The 19,461-nt window shown below is 31.6% G+C and overlaps 1 protein-coding gene across 1 annotated transcript; it reads right to left on the reverse strand.

Moving 5' to 3' along the window:
- Window positions 1–492: 492 nt before the first annotated feature.
- Window positions 493–19,234, reverse strand: LOC143047119 (cleavage stimulation factor subunit 2-like). Its single transcript, XM_076220073.1, has 11 exons — window positions 19,113–19,234; window positions 13,399–13,477; window positions 11,528–11,732; window positions 8,327–8,434; window positions 7,506–7,625; window positions 6,442–6,516; window positions 5,517–5,580; window positions 4,425–4,634; window positions 2,736–2,893; window positions 1,482–1,553; window positions 493–668 (listed from the first exon to the last, which is right to left on the reverse strand). The coding sequence occupies exons 1-11, from the start codon at window positions 19,195–19,197 to the stop codon at window positions 558–560; spliced, it is 1,287 nt and encodes a 428-aa protein (XP_076076188.1). The 5' UTR covers window positions 19,198–19,234; the 3' UTR covers window positions 493–557.
- Window positions 19,235–19,461: the final 227 nt, after the last annotated feature.

Here is a 19,461-nt window from a genome sequence, read left to right on the forward strand (position 1 = left end):
GCAGAGCAACTGGTTCCATTTAAAAAGGGAAATAACTCCAGAATAATGAATTTTTAACTGGTACAGGACCACAGAATGCTTGTATAATTTTTTATGCTCCATTTATGGACATTATGTTTTCTAGTCTGTGTGGCCCTCTGTTCATCCTTCCGTCCGCCTGTCCCGCTAAAGTGTTTGGTCGAGGTAGTTTTTGATGAAGTTGAACATTTGTGTTGAAGTCCAATCAACTTGAAACTTAGTACACATGTTCCCTATGATATGATCTTTCTAATTTTAATACCAAATTAGAGATTTTCCACCATTTTCAGGGTCACTGAATATAGAAAATGACAGTGCTGATGGGGCATCTGTGTACTGGGACACATTCTTGTTTTATTGTAATTTTCAATACTTTCATATCATGGTATAGAAAATGACTTTGAAATAATTTTAACAACCATATTCAGTGATTTTAATCAGAAAACACATACGTACATGAAAAAATAAAATAAATTGTCTATTCAGTGATTTTAATGAGAAAACACATATGTACATGAAAAAATAAAATAAATTGTCTATTAACTTTTCGAGATCTGTTCCTTTAATATCCGTATACTCTGTTGTTGGTCTGAGGGTAACATGGCAATTTGTTGGTCTGTAAGTTGTAACACTTGCATTATTAAGGCAGCCTACAAAAGAATTTCAGAATATAGTTTGAACTTTTCTACTTGTCTACAGAATGATATAAATGTTCACATTAAAATAAAACTCCATAAAGGAATAAACAAAATTAAATGCATGTGAAATAACACAAAAATACATGCATAAATTGTAGAACATAAAATTATACTATACAATTATAGCCTTTGTATGAGGTCGATACAAGGATATATTGACTGAGGACGAAGTCCGAGTTCAAAGTATGTCCAAGGTCCATATATCTTGTATTGACCTCATACATAGGCTATAACTGTTATATTATTAATTTTCAACTATATTTGTATCAAAATTGTCATTTCAGTGATTTTGTTGGAATTATATAGCTTTCATATGGTTTCCTAGACGATATTAACAACATATTTGTTGTAATTTTATTTACTTTTTTGTTTTTGTTTTATGTATTTGAGATTATTTTTTTTTAAATAATAGATCATATATCTATATTTTTTTATGAAACTTTTAACAATATCAAGAAATTCATTTCATGATGTCATAAAGTATATAGGTTTTTAAATATTCTAAAAATAACCGTGCAATGGTTTTTGCCGTGCAATATGCTTTTTGCTATCCACCATTTTCTATCTACCTTCAAAAATATATTTTAACATGTGACTATCCCTTAACGAATCAAATTAGTTAAAATTAAAATTAATAATATAAGGTAATACAAAGGAAAAATTATTGTTTCAATATCTTAATACTTGATACATGAATAATTGTCTACAAATTAAGTCACAAGAATTATTTCACAATATGTATTCTACATGAAGAAATAAACGAACCTTTTCTTGGTCTTGTGCTGATATCTGTCCACCAGAACCAAAGTTTGAAGGTAATTGTAATCCACCAGAACCCTGATAACACAATAAAATATTGTCAGAGGTTTTAAACAATGAAATCAATTTTTATGATTTTTTTTTTATTTAAGGTAGCATTGGAATATTTATGCAACATTCACTTTTTTTCAGCATTACAGATAAATGTATATATACATTCTAACAAAAAAAGAAAATGTCATATATTTGTACTTAATTGATGTGTATCACATTTCCATGTTTAGTAAACTGTGAAATCTGGATCAAAAACACTGAACCAGTTCACTTTAATTGTTACCCTTTTTACTTCTTTTAGGATTCAATGCTTTTGAAATTTAATTAGTTTCTTGAGAATGTTTGTTTTAAATTAATTTTTATGCCCCACCTACGATAGTAGAGGGGCATTATGTTTTCTGGTCTGTGCCTCCGTCCGTCCGTCCGTCCGTCCGTCTGTGCCTCCGTTTGTCCGTCCGGTTAAAGTTTTTGGTCGAGGTAGTTTTTGATGAAGCTGAAGTCCAATCAACTTGAAACTTAATACACATGGTTCCCCATGATATGATCTTTCTAATTTTAATGCCAAATTATAGTTTTGACCCCAATTTCATGGTCCACTGAACATAGAAAATGATAGTGCAAAGTTCAGGTTAAAGTTTTTGGTCAAGGTAGTTTTTGATGAAGTTTAAGTTACATCAACTTGAAACTTAGTACACATGTTCCCTATGATATGATCTTTCTAATTTTAATTCCAAATTAAAGTTTTGACCCCAATTTCACGGTCCACTGAACATAGAAAATGATAGTGGGAGTGGGGCATCCGTGTACTATGAACACATTCTTGTTCTTCATTTGATCACCTTGGAGTTAAAAATTCTTGACCAACCAAAACCCAATAGTAAAGTTGAATTATAAATTATTGTTTATGATGGTGCATTTCTTCAGTTTTCCTCTTATTCCTGTTTTGGAGAGATTTTGTAAACTTAGATCTTAGCAAACTTTAGCATCTACAATTTGTCCACATGATGCGAAATGAGTCAAATGTTGTTAAGACTCCAAATTACACATGTAAAGTTTGGAAACAATGAGAAAAGGTTCTATGAAGTCTTGCAAATTATTTGCCTCTTAAATTTCACTTTCTGACAGCGGCTTACTGACTTAATATCCCCTTTTTAAAGCAGGGTAGCAGGGTATATAAAAAAAAATTCCCTCTTAAATATTACTTACAAGCAGACTACTTAAAGCACCTGCTGAAGCCAGTGACGGAGCAGCTGGACGTTGTGGCATCATTCCTCTGGGAGGTTGTGGCATCATTCTAGGGTCCCTCATGTCTGCTCCAGGACCTTCTGGTCTCAAAGGTCTAGGCATATTTCCCATCGGACCTCCTACAATAGTGATATTAGTACTGCATTAAAAATTTCACAAATTACTTCTTTAAAGGGAGTATAGTTCAAGTGATCAGGAGAAAAACAACAACTGATAAAACACAAAAAAAGATAATCAAAAATCATTCCGTTACACTACTAGCAATGACCTCGGAGAATTAAACAATTGGAAAAACAGGACAAATAGCTAATGTTTGAAGCCCCCTTGTCTGTTACATTTCTTCTCTAAGAAGTCTGCTTTTGTAAGAATACTGATTTCTTTAAACTAGCATCTCTAAACCAGTGAGTCAAATGTTTATTTGAATTATTCATTAAATACTTAGATTTTTTTCCTACTGTCACACTATATCATAATATGCAAGTGACATCCTGTTTGCGACTGTCCCAAGTGCCTGTAATTCTGTTGTTGTCGGTTGTTGAATAACATTCACATTCTTGTTTTATGTTTGTTGTTGGCTGTTAGTTTTCTCATTTGAATTGTTACATTTTGTTAATACCTAGTTAGAGCTATTATCTATGCAGTATGGGTATTGCTCATCATTGAAAACTGAACTGTGGCCTATAGTTGCTAATATCTAAATCTTCTATTCTCTGGAGGACAGTTGCATCATTGGCAGTCTCCTTATTATGGCCCCGCAAAGAATTGTGGTGCCATATAGTTTTACCCTTGTCTGTCATTCTGTAATTCTGTAATTCCGTCATTCCACAAACCATTATACAGAGTTTTTTCTAAACGTGTTAAGATATTGGGGTGATTTTTAGTATGTGAGTTAACCTTGATGAGTTACAGATCAAGTTATAGTTTCGTTCTGTTCCGCTAATTTTTACCGGAATTACGGGCTTTGGACTTTGATAAATTGTTGAAAAGCACAGTTATACAGACTTTTCTTCTAAACGCTTTCAGATATTGGGATGATTTTTGGCATGTGAGTTAACCAAGATAAGTTACAGATCAAGTTTAAGTTTTGTTCTGCTCGGCTAATTTTTGCCAAAATTATGAGCTATGGACTTTGATAAATTGTTGAAAAGCACAGTTATACAGACTTTTTTTCTAAATGCTTTCAGATATTGGGCTGATTTTTGGTATGTGAGCTAACCATGATGAGTTACAGATCAAGTTTAAGTTTTGGTCTCCTAATTTTTGCAAAAATTAAGGGTTTACAACTTTGAAAATTGTTGAAAATCACAGTTATACAGACTTTTTTTCTATACCAAAACAGATTTTGAGCTGATTTTTGATATGTGAGACTACCATCATGTTTGTGTCCACATGTGTTTTTGAAATTGCAGATTTTTTAACTTTTTGAGACCGGGCCATTCGTGTCGCTTTGACACATCTAGTTTTTCATATAAGTTATCAACTTTAATGTGCCCACTGTTTGACATATTCATAGACACACTCAAAACTATATTTATTTTGAGTTTAGTGATGATCAATTTTTCTATAATTTTTCACCAAAGAAGCAAACTGCATGTATTCTCTCAAAAGACATAACTGTGTTCATGGACCTACTGTATATTTTATATTTACCCATCATTGCTCTCATAGGTCCACCTAAATCGGGAGTTGGTTGAAGCCCAGGGATACCTGGCATACCGGGCATGCCTGGTAGCCCTGGTAGTCCTGGTAGACCTGGTATACCCATTCTTGATCCTAATCCTCCCATGGTTGGCTGCATCGGTTGGGACATACTCATAGCTGCAGCCATACTTTGAGGAATAGAAGTCTGTGGTCTGATTCCTATAACAAAATAAGTTTCTGCATTAACAAATCACATACATAATTATGCAAATAGTCAATCAAATTTTCACAAGAAAGCAATATACATTGATCATACTATTTTTCACAAATTGTAGGGATAATCTATAGCTAGCTCAGACATACTATTAGTACGGTCATTATTTTTCACTAGTTCATCCCTATAAAGCTAACCAATTTATGTTCTTTCATCAAGAATTGTTAATTAAACTTGGCAGAAATATTGCACTAAAAATAGTTTTTCATATCCTATTAAAAAGTTCTTTTTAATACAGAATGAAGTTTGTCAATTATTTTTTTTTAAATACATACTTGCCAACTGACCAATTTGTTTCATTATTCCTATTATAAGGGTATATACACCTTATCGCTAATCCCGGCTGACCCGGCCGCTTGAACTTTTGACGCACATAACAATCACTTTTCCATTGTGGCGTCAGATATTTTGCTTTATGACGTCAAAATTTAACGGGAACCTGTGTGATTTCCAGTAATGGGGGACAAATAGCGATAAGGTGTATTATTCATACCTGCCAACTGACCCATTTGTTTCATTATTCCTATTATATAAAGGTATATTATTCATACCTGCCAACTGACCAATTTGTTTCATTATTCCTATTATATAAAGGTATAGTATTCATACCTGCCAACTGACCAATTTGTTTCATAATTTTTTCTATATAAAGGTATATTATTCATACCCTGCCAACTGACCAATTTGTTTCATTATTCCTATTACATGTATTATTTAAGGGTATATTATTCCTACCTGCTGACTAACCAATTTGTTTCATTATTCATACTTGCCAACTGACCAATGTGTTTCATTATTCCTATTATATAAGGGTATATTATACATACCTGCCAACTGACCCATTTGGTTCATCATTCCTGCTACTCCAGCTGCTGTACTCATAGTTCCTGGCTAAAATGTAAAACAACAAAACTCAGTGGGTTTTACATAACAACTATCCAAAGTTATTGGTAAGTAAATAAATTGCATCAAATTCAACTTCTAACAAACACGGCACCCTTCATCTCTTTAGATGATGTCAAACAAAAATACACAAGTAAAAAACCCCTAATAACTATTTTTAGAAAGTAGTTTCTAATTGATTGAATGATTGATTGGTGTTTGAAGCCACTTTCAGCACCACAGTGTTAATAATTGGCAGTCAATTTTTATTGGTACCGGTAGATGAATCTTGAGTGCCCGGAGAGACCCACCTATCTTCATTTGGAAAACTAACAATCATAGTCAATTTATGTTGGAGTCAAACACACATATAAAATTTAAACCCACAACCTTAATGTTGACAGGTAAGTAACACAGTAGTTTGACTGTTTAGACCACTCTACCAACAAGGCTACTAATAGTTTCTAATGCCAAACAGAGTAAAAGGGAGAGTAAAAACAATAAAATTGATCATTAACACTTACTGTAGCATCTCTATATTTCTAACAAAATGAGCTTTTGTCATCATTCATTTTATTTTTAAATTAAAATAGCTTCAATAAGTGAAGTTGTTTTGGTGTTACTCTAAGAGGTAAAAAAAATGTATACATGTACAATTTTAAATTGAAAATTCTGTCTAAATCTTTTTAATTTGTAAAATGATATGTAAATAAAATGATGTTACATGGTATATTTAACCCATAATAACTCATCATGTGACAACTTCTGACTTACCTGAGTGGCCGATGCTGTTGCAATGTGACAACCTTACCGCTGCCTTACCTGAGTGGCGGATGCTGTTGCCATGTAACAACCTTACCTCTGACTTACCTGAGTGGCCGATGCTGTTGAAGCAGCTGCTGATGATGCTGGTGGAATCTGAGTTTGATCTCTGTGTAACATTGCCTATAATATAATCACTGATAATCAGTTTGACTTACATTCTGTAGCATACTTTATTTAAATGAATCAAAAGACCAGATAATGAAAAATATTGAATGGAATACTGAATTATTTCACATGTACTGCTTATCTTTGAAGATATCACGATAACAATAACTGCTAGTTAAGGTACATTGTAGCTAGGGTGTCTCCCTCCATTTTGGATTTTGAAATAGCAGATAACAATCTGTTCAGATCTTTAACTAAATGTGCCACATTTCAAAGAAGTATGTAATTTATTTGCAAGACTTTACATGTTAATACAGAAAATGATGTTTTTTTTCATATTTACAGCTGTATTTTACAAATAACAGATTATTTTTGTTTTACCCATTTTTTCAACTTTGTCACATGAGGGGAGATAACTCAGATTAAGTCACATTTAAAGTAGAATGTGTTGTGAATTTACCTATTTCATATTAATGTAGCAAGAAATGAGTCAAGTGACCCTATTTTTTCTTTTTCTTTTTTCAGAAACCATTTTATTAGAGTTATCTTCTCATATTTTATCTTAAAATTCTATGATGTATTTTTCCGGATATTATCTTCTGATCATAAACAAGCTTCTGTCCAAGTTTGGTACAATTCCACGATTCTTTTTATCACACAAAATTGGGTTTTCTATACATAATCTATACAAAATCTGACATTTTTACACAACCTGTTGTGTGAAAAAATCACAGTGACTCATTCTTTTATTGTATTAATAAACCAATTTTTCAAGACGTTTCAGCCATTGACCTTCTTCAGTTCTTTATTTTTCCTCTCAACTACATGGCTGCATTCTTATATCTCAATCTTACAAAAGCATGATATAAACTACATTTTGACAAATTATTAATAAATTCTATGAATTTTGACATGTTAAATTTAGAACCTTCAAATATGTTTTTTCATAATGGTCAAAAATTTTCCTATCCATTTCTATGAAAAGAATAAAGTAATTTAATTACCATGGCTACTTGTGGATCTACAATTTTCATGACTATTTGGGCCTGTAACAAAGCATAAGCTAGCTGAGGATTCTGAAGTAACATATTTCTGGCTTCTGTTGGATTATTCTGGATACACATCTATAAACAAAGAAATATAATACTTATCTATATAAAACATACAATTTTAATACTGTAAATTCAGAAATTATTGCGAGGTTTTTATTATTGCGATATATGCGACAGAAAAGTAAACGCAATAATTCAAACTTGCATTTTGAAATCTTTTATATGAATTAAACAGGATTTCTCTCAAAATTGTAAAAATTAGAATTGCATTTAAATATAAAATGACAAATCGCAATAATAAATGCACGCAATAATTTCTGAATTTACAGTATTTAATGAGTATTCAACATGGATACACATCTATAAACATACAATTCTATTATTTAATGAGCAATCATTCAACATGGAATGAAGTATTAAACCTTTTGAACATGTTTTCAATTAGTTACAGTCCATCAAAATGTATTAATTTCTACTTGCGGTTTGATATATATAGGTATACAGGCAGACACTTTTAATATAACTTGTTCTTACCATGCAGTCAGATTTATATAATGTTAATTTTCCTTCTCCTGCATTATCTCTATTTTTTTAATGAGCTTTTGCTCTGGATTAGCCAATACTGTGATTGTTGCTAAGCTATTTCTAGCAAAAGGATCTCTTAGACTCTAACAGTAACATGTATGTAAAAAAATAATCTGCAATGTTCAAACATTTTTAAAAGAAAAGAAATTGTGAGTTCCAAAAATGACATAAAATACTGTATATCCTACTTTCATCTGTTTCATAAGTTCAAACATCTGTTCTGGAGGTAGACTAGCAACAGCCTTTGATATGGCCTCAGGGGCTTTCTCCGCTTCAACTGGTTCACCATAAGGACTCTGAAAAAATTTTCATTTTGATTTTGTAAAACATTTATACATGTTAATTACTAAAATAGTTTGAGTCAATAAACCACGACAGGGAACTGTGTCAAATCATTTAATGAAAAAATTAATACAAATATCTTTTTCAACTGACCTATTTAAAATCACAAACTTTAACAAATTGTTAAATCCACTTATAACAGAAACAGTATGCTGAGGTCTTGGCCCAACAACCTCCTCAACACAATAAGAGTGTACATGCTGTAATGTTTTGCCTGCTTTACTTACCATTAATTTTATGTTGAAAGTCTTAAAGATAAAGGTTTAACTACAAGTATGACATAAACCTTTAACATTTTTAACAATCTATGACAATGAGGTCAAGGTAAGATAAATCGTCAGACAGACATATATATACACTTTACAATTTTTTTATACACCAAATACAGCTGACATATTGAAAAACAGACCAAAACATGAAAACTTAACATCGAACAATGTACCAAGAAACTGAGGTCAAGGTCACATCATACCTACCAGAAATGGACACCTTACAAATATTCTATACACCAAATACATGTATAGCAGACAAATGTTATTAGTATTAGAAAAACAGACAAAAACACAAAAACTATAACACTGACTAATGAACCATAAAAATGAGCCCAAGGCCGGATGAAACCTGACAGATTGACATGTACCCATTAAAATCATTCATTACACCTCATATAGTATTAGAGAAACAGACCTAATCATGTTACTTTAGTTTTGACCACTGATCCATGAAATGAGGTCAGGTAAAGTGAACCCTGTCTGACGGACATGAAGACCTTGAAGATTCCCATATATATCTTTTTATCCTATTACTCATAATAAGTGAGAAATTCACATGACAATAAAACTGTAGTTTCCGATCAAGCTGTTGTTGAACCATGAAAATGAGATCAAGTACGTTGAACCATGAAAATGAGGTCAAGTATGTTAAACCATGAAAACGAGGTCAAGTACAATGAACATATGAAAGACAAACACTTTGAAACATAAGGTATCTGCATACAAGTTATGATCAGGATTTAAGCTAGGATTTTGAGGGCTTAAGTCACTTTTGACGCTATTAAATTTAACCTGTTTTTGTGTAACAGCAAGGAACCAAGGATGTATATTACTAGCTTCATCTTTGACTTTGTCAGATTTTGAAGGCCTTAATAGGCATGATTGGCAGTTATTGTATAATTTGACTGTATTGGCTCTTATTATGAAAGATTCTGACTTGGAAGTATGATGGGACCGGGAAATTTAGTTCACAATTTCTCTTCAGTTAGTTCCAGGGGATCAACAAAAGTTGGATTCCATCTTTTTTAAACAAGATATCACAGCAGAAATTAACTTGTTAGATTATCTCATTGCATAATCATAATCCTTATAAAATATCTAAATCGATATTTGGATATCATTTCTATTAAGTTGGAATTGTATAAAATCCTTTTTGAAACGATTATAATGAATGTAAGGAGTAGTATACAAATCACTATCAAGAATAGTCAATAGATCATCTACTTTTTGTTTTAAAATGAAATGAAAACGGGATTGGAAGTGACACGTGCATAATATATATATTCAAAACGAGTCCAGATTCATCAGGAAATTATCATTTTTCGATTTAAATTCCTTTAGTCAGTCAGGGGTACTACTTATACAAGTTATTTTTATTTACTTGAAGAAGTAAAAAAGATATACACATATAAGTAAATAAATAATGTTTAAATAATCTTCCCTTAATTTTCTCAAAAATTTACTTGTATAAGTAAATTTTCTTACAATCCCACTAAAGTCACCAAGTTTTGAGATGTAAGTTCATGTCTTGAATGATTTTTCCCAGGTTTGCTCATTTTTTTTTATTAGAGTTCAATGTTTCATCTCATTAATTCAACAAAGAAACTGATTGCACAAAAATTACTCCTTAGGGGCATGTACATGAGCAGTGTTCTAAAGATAACAGACAAATGGGATTTTCATTGTCTATGAAATTACACTTAAATGATTGATAAAGACATTTGCAAAGGGCAGATAATTGAAAATTCCATTAGAGCAAAGAAATCATAAAAATTCAATAAAAGAAGATAGGATGACTTTTTTTACTTCTACAAGTGTATAAGTATCCTACAGATTTACTTATATAAGTATATTAATATTACTTCTTCAAGTAATTAAAAATAACTTGTAAAAGTAGTACCCCTGACTGTTAGTAAGGTATATATATATTTGTCTCTCTCGTTTAATTGATACTTAATAATTTCGTATTTTACGTTTTTGGTGTCTATAAATAGTTATAGGAATACTTTCATGCATGCGTAGCACACAGTACAGGAAGCACCTGTTTGACTCGTGAAAACATTTCTGAACGTTTTGAATAAAGTTCTATATTTTAAATGGAAATTGTCGAAAGTTTTTGATGAAAATATATATCAAATATGACGTAAATGCTTTCGAATGACTAATCTACGACAAACAAACTTGAAAATGTGATCCCTTGAGAAATATTGAAATTCAAATGCTAACTGTCTGGGGGAAAACAATTTTGATTAAATGACAAAACTATACTCCTGGATGATGAAATGCAGACTGACTGAATTTTCTGGGGAAAATAATTATGATGGTCAATAATAAGGTTCACTAATAATTAACAGATTAGTGACCCATCGGATGGCCATAAGCAAATTTGTTGTAATCACAACTTGTAACACCTGTTCAGGCTGTTGCAAATGTTTATAAATACCTGGGGGTCATAAACTTGTTAAAAATATAAAGACAGGTAAATTTATAGTATTTGAAAATATTTTTAAACTTTCAAAATTTTTAAGTGACGAAATTGATTTGAAATACTTTTGGCAATGTGAAAACCGTTTCATAAATTACGAAAGTGACAAGCGCTAGCAAAATCACTGGTTATGATTAATTAAGGTTTCTAACCTTCTAAAATATAAAGCTTGATACAAAGCTGGATAAAAATATATACCACTTTTGTTGCAGTCTAGACAAAAAAATTTGACAGCAAAACATTGACCAACAAATGCCATTTTCTTCTCAATGTTAAGACATCATACAAACCTCCATGACAGGTCCACCTATAGCATGTTGCATCCCTTTCATCTCATCTCTGTTTTGTTCCCCTGCAGCTACCCCCACCCTCAGTGGACGTCCATTAAAATCATAGTTGTTCAGATTTCTCATGGAACTTTGAGCTGTCTCAATGTCTTGATATTCACAGAACCCATATCCTTTAGGCTTGCCAGTCTCTCTATCATACACCAACCTGAAGTAAAAATTTACATTTCTTATATGAAAAAAATAATCTATACTATTAAACGAGAAGACCTCATTTTTGGTGTCGCTTCTCTCCTTTCCACAATAAATTAATCAACACGCCTCTGTGTCCTATAGGTACAGTGCATAGTCGCATTTGTCATCCATTCATATATTTATTCAGATTGAGTTATTTTGGGAGAAAAACGAGAAAAAAGGCATCCGGATATTGTCCCGTCATTGGACAAAATTTTAAGTCAGATTAGACTTCCGGTTTGCGTTTTTCTGTATACTTTGAACATAAATGTATATACAAAGAATAAAGTGTATTTTCAGAATTCTATCTGCTATCATTTTCAAGTTTACTATGCACGGCGGTTACAGAGTTTATTAAATAGAGAGGGTCTGTATACTATATCAATGACCACCATGGATCTTAGTAAACTTAAAATTGAAAGTAAATACACTATATTTATATAGTAATGAATGTTCATAATATACAGATAAGCGCTAAAAATATTCATGTGAACTTTTGATACCTTTTCTGAAATTCTTCAGTCATTAAATCTTTTACAAAATTCATTGATTACAAAAAAAAGAAGATGTGGTATGATTGCCATGTTCAGACAACTCTCCACAAGACACCAATATGACACAGAAATTAACAACTACAGGTCACCGTACGACCTTCAAAAACGAGCAAAGCCCATACCGCATACTCAGCTTCAAAAGGCCCCTAACTGACAATGTAAAACAATTCAAACCAGAAAACTAGCGGCCTTATTTATGTACAAAAAGTGAACGAAAAACAAATATGTAACACATAAACAAACGACAACCACTGAATTACAGGCTCCTTACTTAAATGTTCATAACATACTAAATGAAAAATATGTTCATATTGAAATTGATAGAAAACCAAAAATTGGGAATTTTGGAAATAAAGGAGGAGGGATAAAAAAAAAAGAAGCATTTTCCTGTCCCAAATAACCTATATATATATGACTTGTGATACTTTTGCTGAAATTCTCCAGTCATTCAATATTTTACAAAATTCTTCCAACAACACTTTACATACTTTAAACTACGCTCTGAATGCCCGCGATTTCACGGGTGTGTTCTAGTGTGATTTATTTCACATACAAATATGATGAATATATATTTATCATGTTGATAAGGATTTGCAAGAAAAAGGCATCAATCAGCACCAAAACTTTTTCTAATGAGAACAACAAACTTTATTCAATCTGACAATAGGAAGACATAGACAACCGTACTGTTGACAAATAAAACTAATTTGGGGGATCAATTATTATGAAGTCTAACAGTGAACAAGAAATATACTATATTTGAATTTGTTACAAATAAAAAAAAATTGTTTGCAAGTTGCTATAATTTCACCAAGATTTGAAAACACAAAAAAAAAACACATTTTACTTCGATCATCACTTTTAAATTGAGTACAAAGATTACTCATCAAAAATTTACTGAATGGTGCACTTTATATAATGAAGAAATAATTGCAGGATTAATGTATTCTAATAATAATTTACTGTACAGAATCAAAATTGCTTTAAAACTAAAAAACTTGCTAGGTTAGTATAAAGTTTGTGTTTACCTCACCAATGTAGATAATTTGATATTCTCAATTTTATAATTATTTATCATATTCTTACCTAAAACTAACAACAGGTCCAGCTTGAGCAAATATTTCTTTCAACTTTTCTTCTGTAGCTTCATACGGAATGTTCCCGACTGAAATTATGAACAATAATGTTGAGTTAAATCTAAATTTTTGAAGCTAAAATACATACATGTATAATTTAAAACTTCCTGTTTTGTAAAACTGAAAAAAAAAGGTAATTTATTAAACTGACAGACATGCACGAATAGTCACATCCACTTATGTGTACCTTTTACTTTGCTAAACATTTTTGTGTTTCACAGTTTCTCTTGATCATGATCTACCAAAGTTTCTCAAAAAAAATTAAATAAAAATTGGTGAAAATTAGGGCAATCATTCCTTCAATAGATCGAGCCTAAAATAAGATATTGTTTGTTTTCCCAATCCCGACCGACCCTGCAAAAATGGTGCTACTCATAAAACTTTATTGTCAAAACTAAGTCAAATATTATTTTATTCATTTCTGATTTTCAGGCTTGCTGGATCGTCCGATAATGTTCAAGCTTTTTGAAAAAATAAAATTATTTCCCTACCTACCTACCCACACCTGGATCGGGATTGGGGAAACAAACAATATATTAATCTAGGCCTCAATTAATAATTTCAGTCATGTTGTCTTACTTGTATGGATTACTTTGCAGACATATCTATCGGCTTTTTGCATAGTAAGGGTAAAGTGCTATAAGGCTTAAAATATATTATTCCATATTGATTGTGTTCCGCCATTTTCCATTCTGTTTTGCCATATTTCGTTTCGTTCTATTTCAATTTTCAATTCCGTTTCTTACTTTATCAGTACCAGTGTATCTAACATTAACAGTTGGTTGTCTATTTTGTTGGATATTTGGAAAGAAAATATTTAAATGACTTTCCAATTTTTCAAGTATTACAAAAAACAGATCTATTAGACCTTTTTTGAGCTGTTAACAGAGGTGGCATTCACTGAGTGTTTTTTGCATGGGGGCTGCTAGTCCAAAGTATAATGACCTCTTGCTATTTTTTACCCTGTGAGTTGTAGACCTAGGAAGGTGTCACAGAAAAAAATAAAATACTTAAATAGCCTAGCAAGAAGTCATATAAGTTAGTAGTCCAAATAATTATGACGTCTTGGAAGGCTATTTTAAATTTTTGCTTTGACATCTATGTCAGGCTTTATTGGACTAATACGGGGTCGAAGTCCACTATTACTGTAGAAAAATCAATAAAAAAAAAATTGGGACAATTTTCATTGCACTAATGAATGAATGCTCAAAATCGTAAATTTTTTTGTTACTATTTTTGAATCCCGCATTTGCGTAGAAATCTACTTCCTTTTTCCAGTCCTGTTGTCTTGTGACTTTGCATAAAATATATAGTAATCAGTCTAGTAAAATATAGGAAGGAACACAATACCAATTTCATTTTTAATGATTCTTTGATATGAAAAAATGTTACCCAATGATAGCGTTTCTTTGTTTACATAGAATATGACGTCATAACTTGAATAACGTCACAACTAAAATCCCTAACAACAGAATCAAATTTGAAACGTTAAAGTTTTCCGGTTTTTTTTTAACATATACATTTGTATATTTTGAAGTTAAAATACATGGTTGAATTAAAAAAAAAAAAAGGTATACAGACTTTGTCACCTTTCACTGGTAATGCCTGCCTCATATTGAATAAGGTGCCTATAAGTATCATCGTGTGATGGGTTTTCGTACTAATAAAAAATTTCACTGCTTACGATTTTCACTGTTGAGTTTTTATTGACTTGTGTACTCAGTCAGGCATATTTTTGGCATTGGATTAAAATGGCTAATCTGGTCAGTTTTATTAAATTTGTTGTCTTTTAAAGCGACTTTGAATATGTTTTAAATTTGTCAAGTTGTAGTGTTGTTGTTGTTTCAAATATTGAAACTGAAAAAACCCGCCACAATATACACGTGTGCAATCGAAACCGTTCGCGCCCAATCAAGTTCGCACCCATTCACGTTCGCATCCTATGCATTCGTCCCCAAAAGTCCGTTCGCACCCTACACATTCTGGCCCAAATTTTATTTATACTATCATTTACTATTAAATACAAATCGTACATAATGTCATTGTATTTTCATATCTTTTTTTTGCAAAAAAAATAATAATGATCGAGTCAAAGTTTTATTGGTTTTGTGTTTAATAATTTGTAAATGAGTTTTGGAAAGTGTATTGCAATAAATATTTGACCATCATATTGTCATATTGTCATACTTGTCAAAACACACATGAGATCAAAGGAGACAAGCTGTGAAAAACAATTATATTTTATGATTTTTTTAATTTAAAATCTTCAAACATTTAGTCATACCAAGCTAAATATATGCAGTTATTTACATCAAAGCAAGTTAAAAGACTTAAAACAACAATCATAATTTTTAAACACTAAAAAATAACACCAAATTAGGTAGTCCAAATAATTATGACGTCTTGAAAGGCTATGATAATTTTTTTCTTTGACGCCTTACTTCGACATCATAATGCTGAAGCCGCCATTTTCAGTTGGACTTTGAGGGCATATTTTGCTCTGAACTTTGAGACCCAATTTAGCCATCAAATTTTCATTGAAAGTAAAAAAAAATGCATATTTAAAAAATTCTACCCTTTTATGTGTTTGTTTGTGCAAAATATTTCCAATTAATCCCTACAGAAATAATAATATCAGTAACAATTCCATCCAAGGCAGGAACATGTCGACTGCATTTTTTAAAACGTTTATCTGATTTCTTTTTAGGAGATTATAAAATAATTTTTACACCAAACTCGGTAAAATTTTACAGACCCGAATTTCCAGAACCTTTGTTTTACATTATCCGGAAATTCAGGTCGGTCAAAATGTACCGTGTTTGGTTCAAAAATATATTTTATATGGGGACGAAGTCCCCAAATACGGTAGAAAAATCAATAAAAAAAAATCGGGAAAATTTTCCCGAATTTTTCAATCTACAGCTGAACTCAAAAACATTAACTTTTTTTTCAGATCTACTTCCTGTTCCGGTCTTGTTGCTTCCTATTCCGGTCTTGTTGGCATGAGACTTTGAATAAATGTATATTTATCAACATATCAACAAATATATTTTTAATAATTATTTGATATGAAAAAAACGTTAAATAATACTTAAATAACGTCACAATTAAATCCCTAACAACAGAACCAATATCGGAAACGTTACGGTATTTCCGTTTATCAACATGTTTGATTAAAAAAAAAAATAATACAGACTTCGTCCCCATTCACAGGTAATGCCTGCCTCATATTACTCCTAAAATGAAGCATCTTGAGGAGAAATCAGTTAAACGTTTAAATAAAGCAGTAAATTCCTTCTCAAAGTCCAACTGAAAATATGAGTTTGGCGTTATGACGTCGAAGTAAGGCGTCAAAGAAAAAAATTATCATAGCCTTTCAAGACGTCATAATTATTTGGACTACAAATTAGGCTGTGTATAAATACCAATAGCAGTAATCATACATAATTAACATTTAATATGGGGACGAAGTCCCCAATTACGGTAGAAAAATCAATGAAAAAAAAAAAAATCTGGAAAATTTCCCGAATTTTTCATTCTACTAATGAACTCAAAATCGTTGACTTTTTTTTCAGATCTGTTCAGGTTTTCCCCGCATTTGCGCAGAAAACTGTCTTGTTTGCATGAGACTTTGAGAAAAAAAAATTATATTCATCAGTCTAGTAAAATATAAGATTGGAACTCAATACAGTTTCATTCTTAATAATTGTTTGATTTGAAAAAAAATGTTACCTGATGGAAGCGTTTCTTTTGTTTACATTGAATATGACGTCATAACTTAAAGAACGTCACAGCTAAATCCCTAACAACAGAACCAAAATCGGGAACGTTACGGTATTTCCGTATCCTTTATTAACATGTTTGAAGTAAAAAAAATCATATATATATACAGACTTCGTCCCCATTCACAGGTTATGCCTGCCTCATATTAGTTTTAAAATCATCAAATTAAAAAAAAAAAATTGATAATTCCTCTAATTTTATTCAAGAAAATAAAATTATTAGGTGAATATACATATAAAAAATATCTAATAATTCAATGAAATTCTAATACTAAATTGGGCGCGAACCTGTAGGGTGCGAACAGACTTCGGGGGTGGACATGCGAGGTGCGAACGTGTAGGATGCAAAAGTATATTGGGTGTGAACAGACCTGATGAAATATGGATGATACCAAAACATATGACTAGACATATATTGATAACTTCATACATGTGATTCTTCCGGCGGGAGTCAAAATCTCCCGCTTTTCAGACCCTCTTCCGTCCCTCCCGTTAAAATTTGAAATCTTCCGCTTTTGAAAATGTCAACCTCGTAAAATTTTCAATACACATTTTTTGTTTACAAAATCGATAGGGACAGAGAAAAAGTCCGAGAAACTCGAAATTGATATGGGAAAAGTCCGAGAAAAACGGAAATTTCCTGTTGTGTCAAAACATAACATGAGGTCATAAAATAGGTAAAATCAGCCTAAGGTGTTTAGGATTAAACTGTTTATACAGCAATAAATTAAAGATAATAGGCAATTACCTGGTGACAACTAGCTAGTTTAAGACACAAGCCTGGTTGATTAAAAGTGAAATACTGACAAAGGATTAAATTGACTAATTGTACAAATTGTATAAACAACGATGCAATTCACTATGTGATGCTGTTGAAAACATGGAACATTTACTGAACCTCAAAGACAAATGAAATCTACTCAAATATGATATTTATGGCTAGTTCTCTATCCAAGCAAATGGAATACCTATATAAGTATAGTTGTCTTGGAAATTTTAGAATTTGACAAAATGCAAACTGTTTTTTATCACCAAATCCCAGCAGCAAATAAAAGAAGACCAAGTATCTAGCCCAATTCAACTCTGTCTTGAGATTTGATTTCAAATGGTGCAGATCCAGTACCAAGGGTCAAGACCATGCTTACTACACTTCATGCAAAGCTGACTATGATGGCCCCAATGACTTGACCACACTTATGGAGACAGCTACCAACCAGCAAGCCTACATATCTATCAATTTAACACCTTCTGTTACAAGCCAGTAGTGGTACCAAAGTTGACAATTTAGCTTTATCAGAGATACTTTTTGCCATTTATGTATGATGGCTGATCACTTTATTTTGAATTATACATAATGAATAAATTTTTGAAAACCCCTTATCTTCTATTTTTATCAAGTATCAGGTGTTGAAAGGTATGGAATTATTGTTCCTTTAACCAAAAAAAAAGGGAAGATATGCAGTTTAAACACACAAAAAAATCATTGCGTACGTCGATAAAAGGTCGATAATAAATCTCCAGTTTTGAGACCTAAACTCCAGCTGAAAATTTCCAAATCTCCAGTTGTGGCTTGACAACTCTGTCACATGTATGTAACTTGTATAAATGTATTTCACTATTTGGAAGGGGGCCAACATCTTCAAATTTATTATATTTTTCACTGGAAAAGGCACAGGCATTTGTTTTTGTCAACGGGGGATTAACTCCACACTCTGCGAAAAATTATACAAGTGTGAAAAAAACCATTGACATAAACAAGTCCTGTGCCGTGGGAAAAGGGGAGACAATCGAACATAATCGATAGATCGTCTATCTCGTTGGTGATCAGCTGCTTACATGGATATAATCTAAAAAGAATGACTTCACAAATTTAATGTTTTACCAAATACAGATCTATTAGATCTTTCTTGAGCAGTTAAAGGAGATGGCAGTATTAACCCATTATTTTGTTGCATGGGGGCCGCCATTTTCAAATTTATTCTTTAAATCGAGGTTTTTAATCATGTCTTTGAAAGATAGAAAATACATATCTGATCAATTAGTTTCTTCTTTATAAATGAATATAATGAGAGTTTTATATTGCAAAACCTTGAGTTTAATTTCATATACACAAATATATTTGATTTTTTGTTTCAGAGACTTTAAATCATTACTGCGTTTTTTTATACACAAAGATGGCTAAGGATTCAAGCGTTTAATTGTCTCAGGGTGAACAAATGTTGTGTAAATTT

This window comes from Mytilus galloprovincialis, chromosome 10, assembly GCF_965363235.1.
Source record: "Mytilus galloprovincialis chromosome 10, xbMytGall1.hap1.1, whole genome shotgun sequence".
NCBI classification, from domain to species: Eukaryota; Metazoa; Mollusca; class Bivalvia; order Mytilida; family Mytilidae; genus Mytilus; species Mytilus galloprovincialis.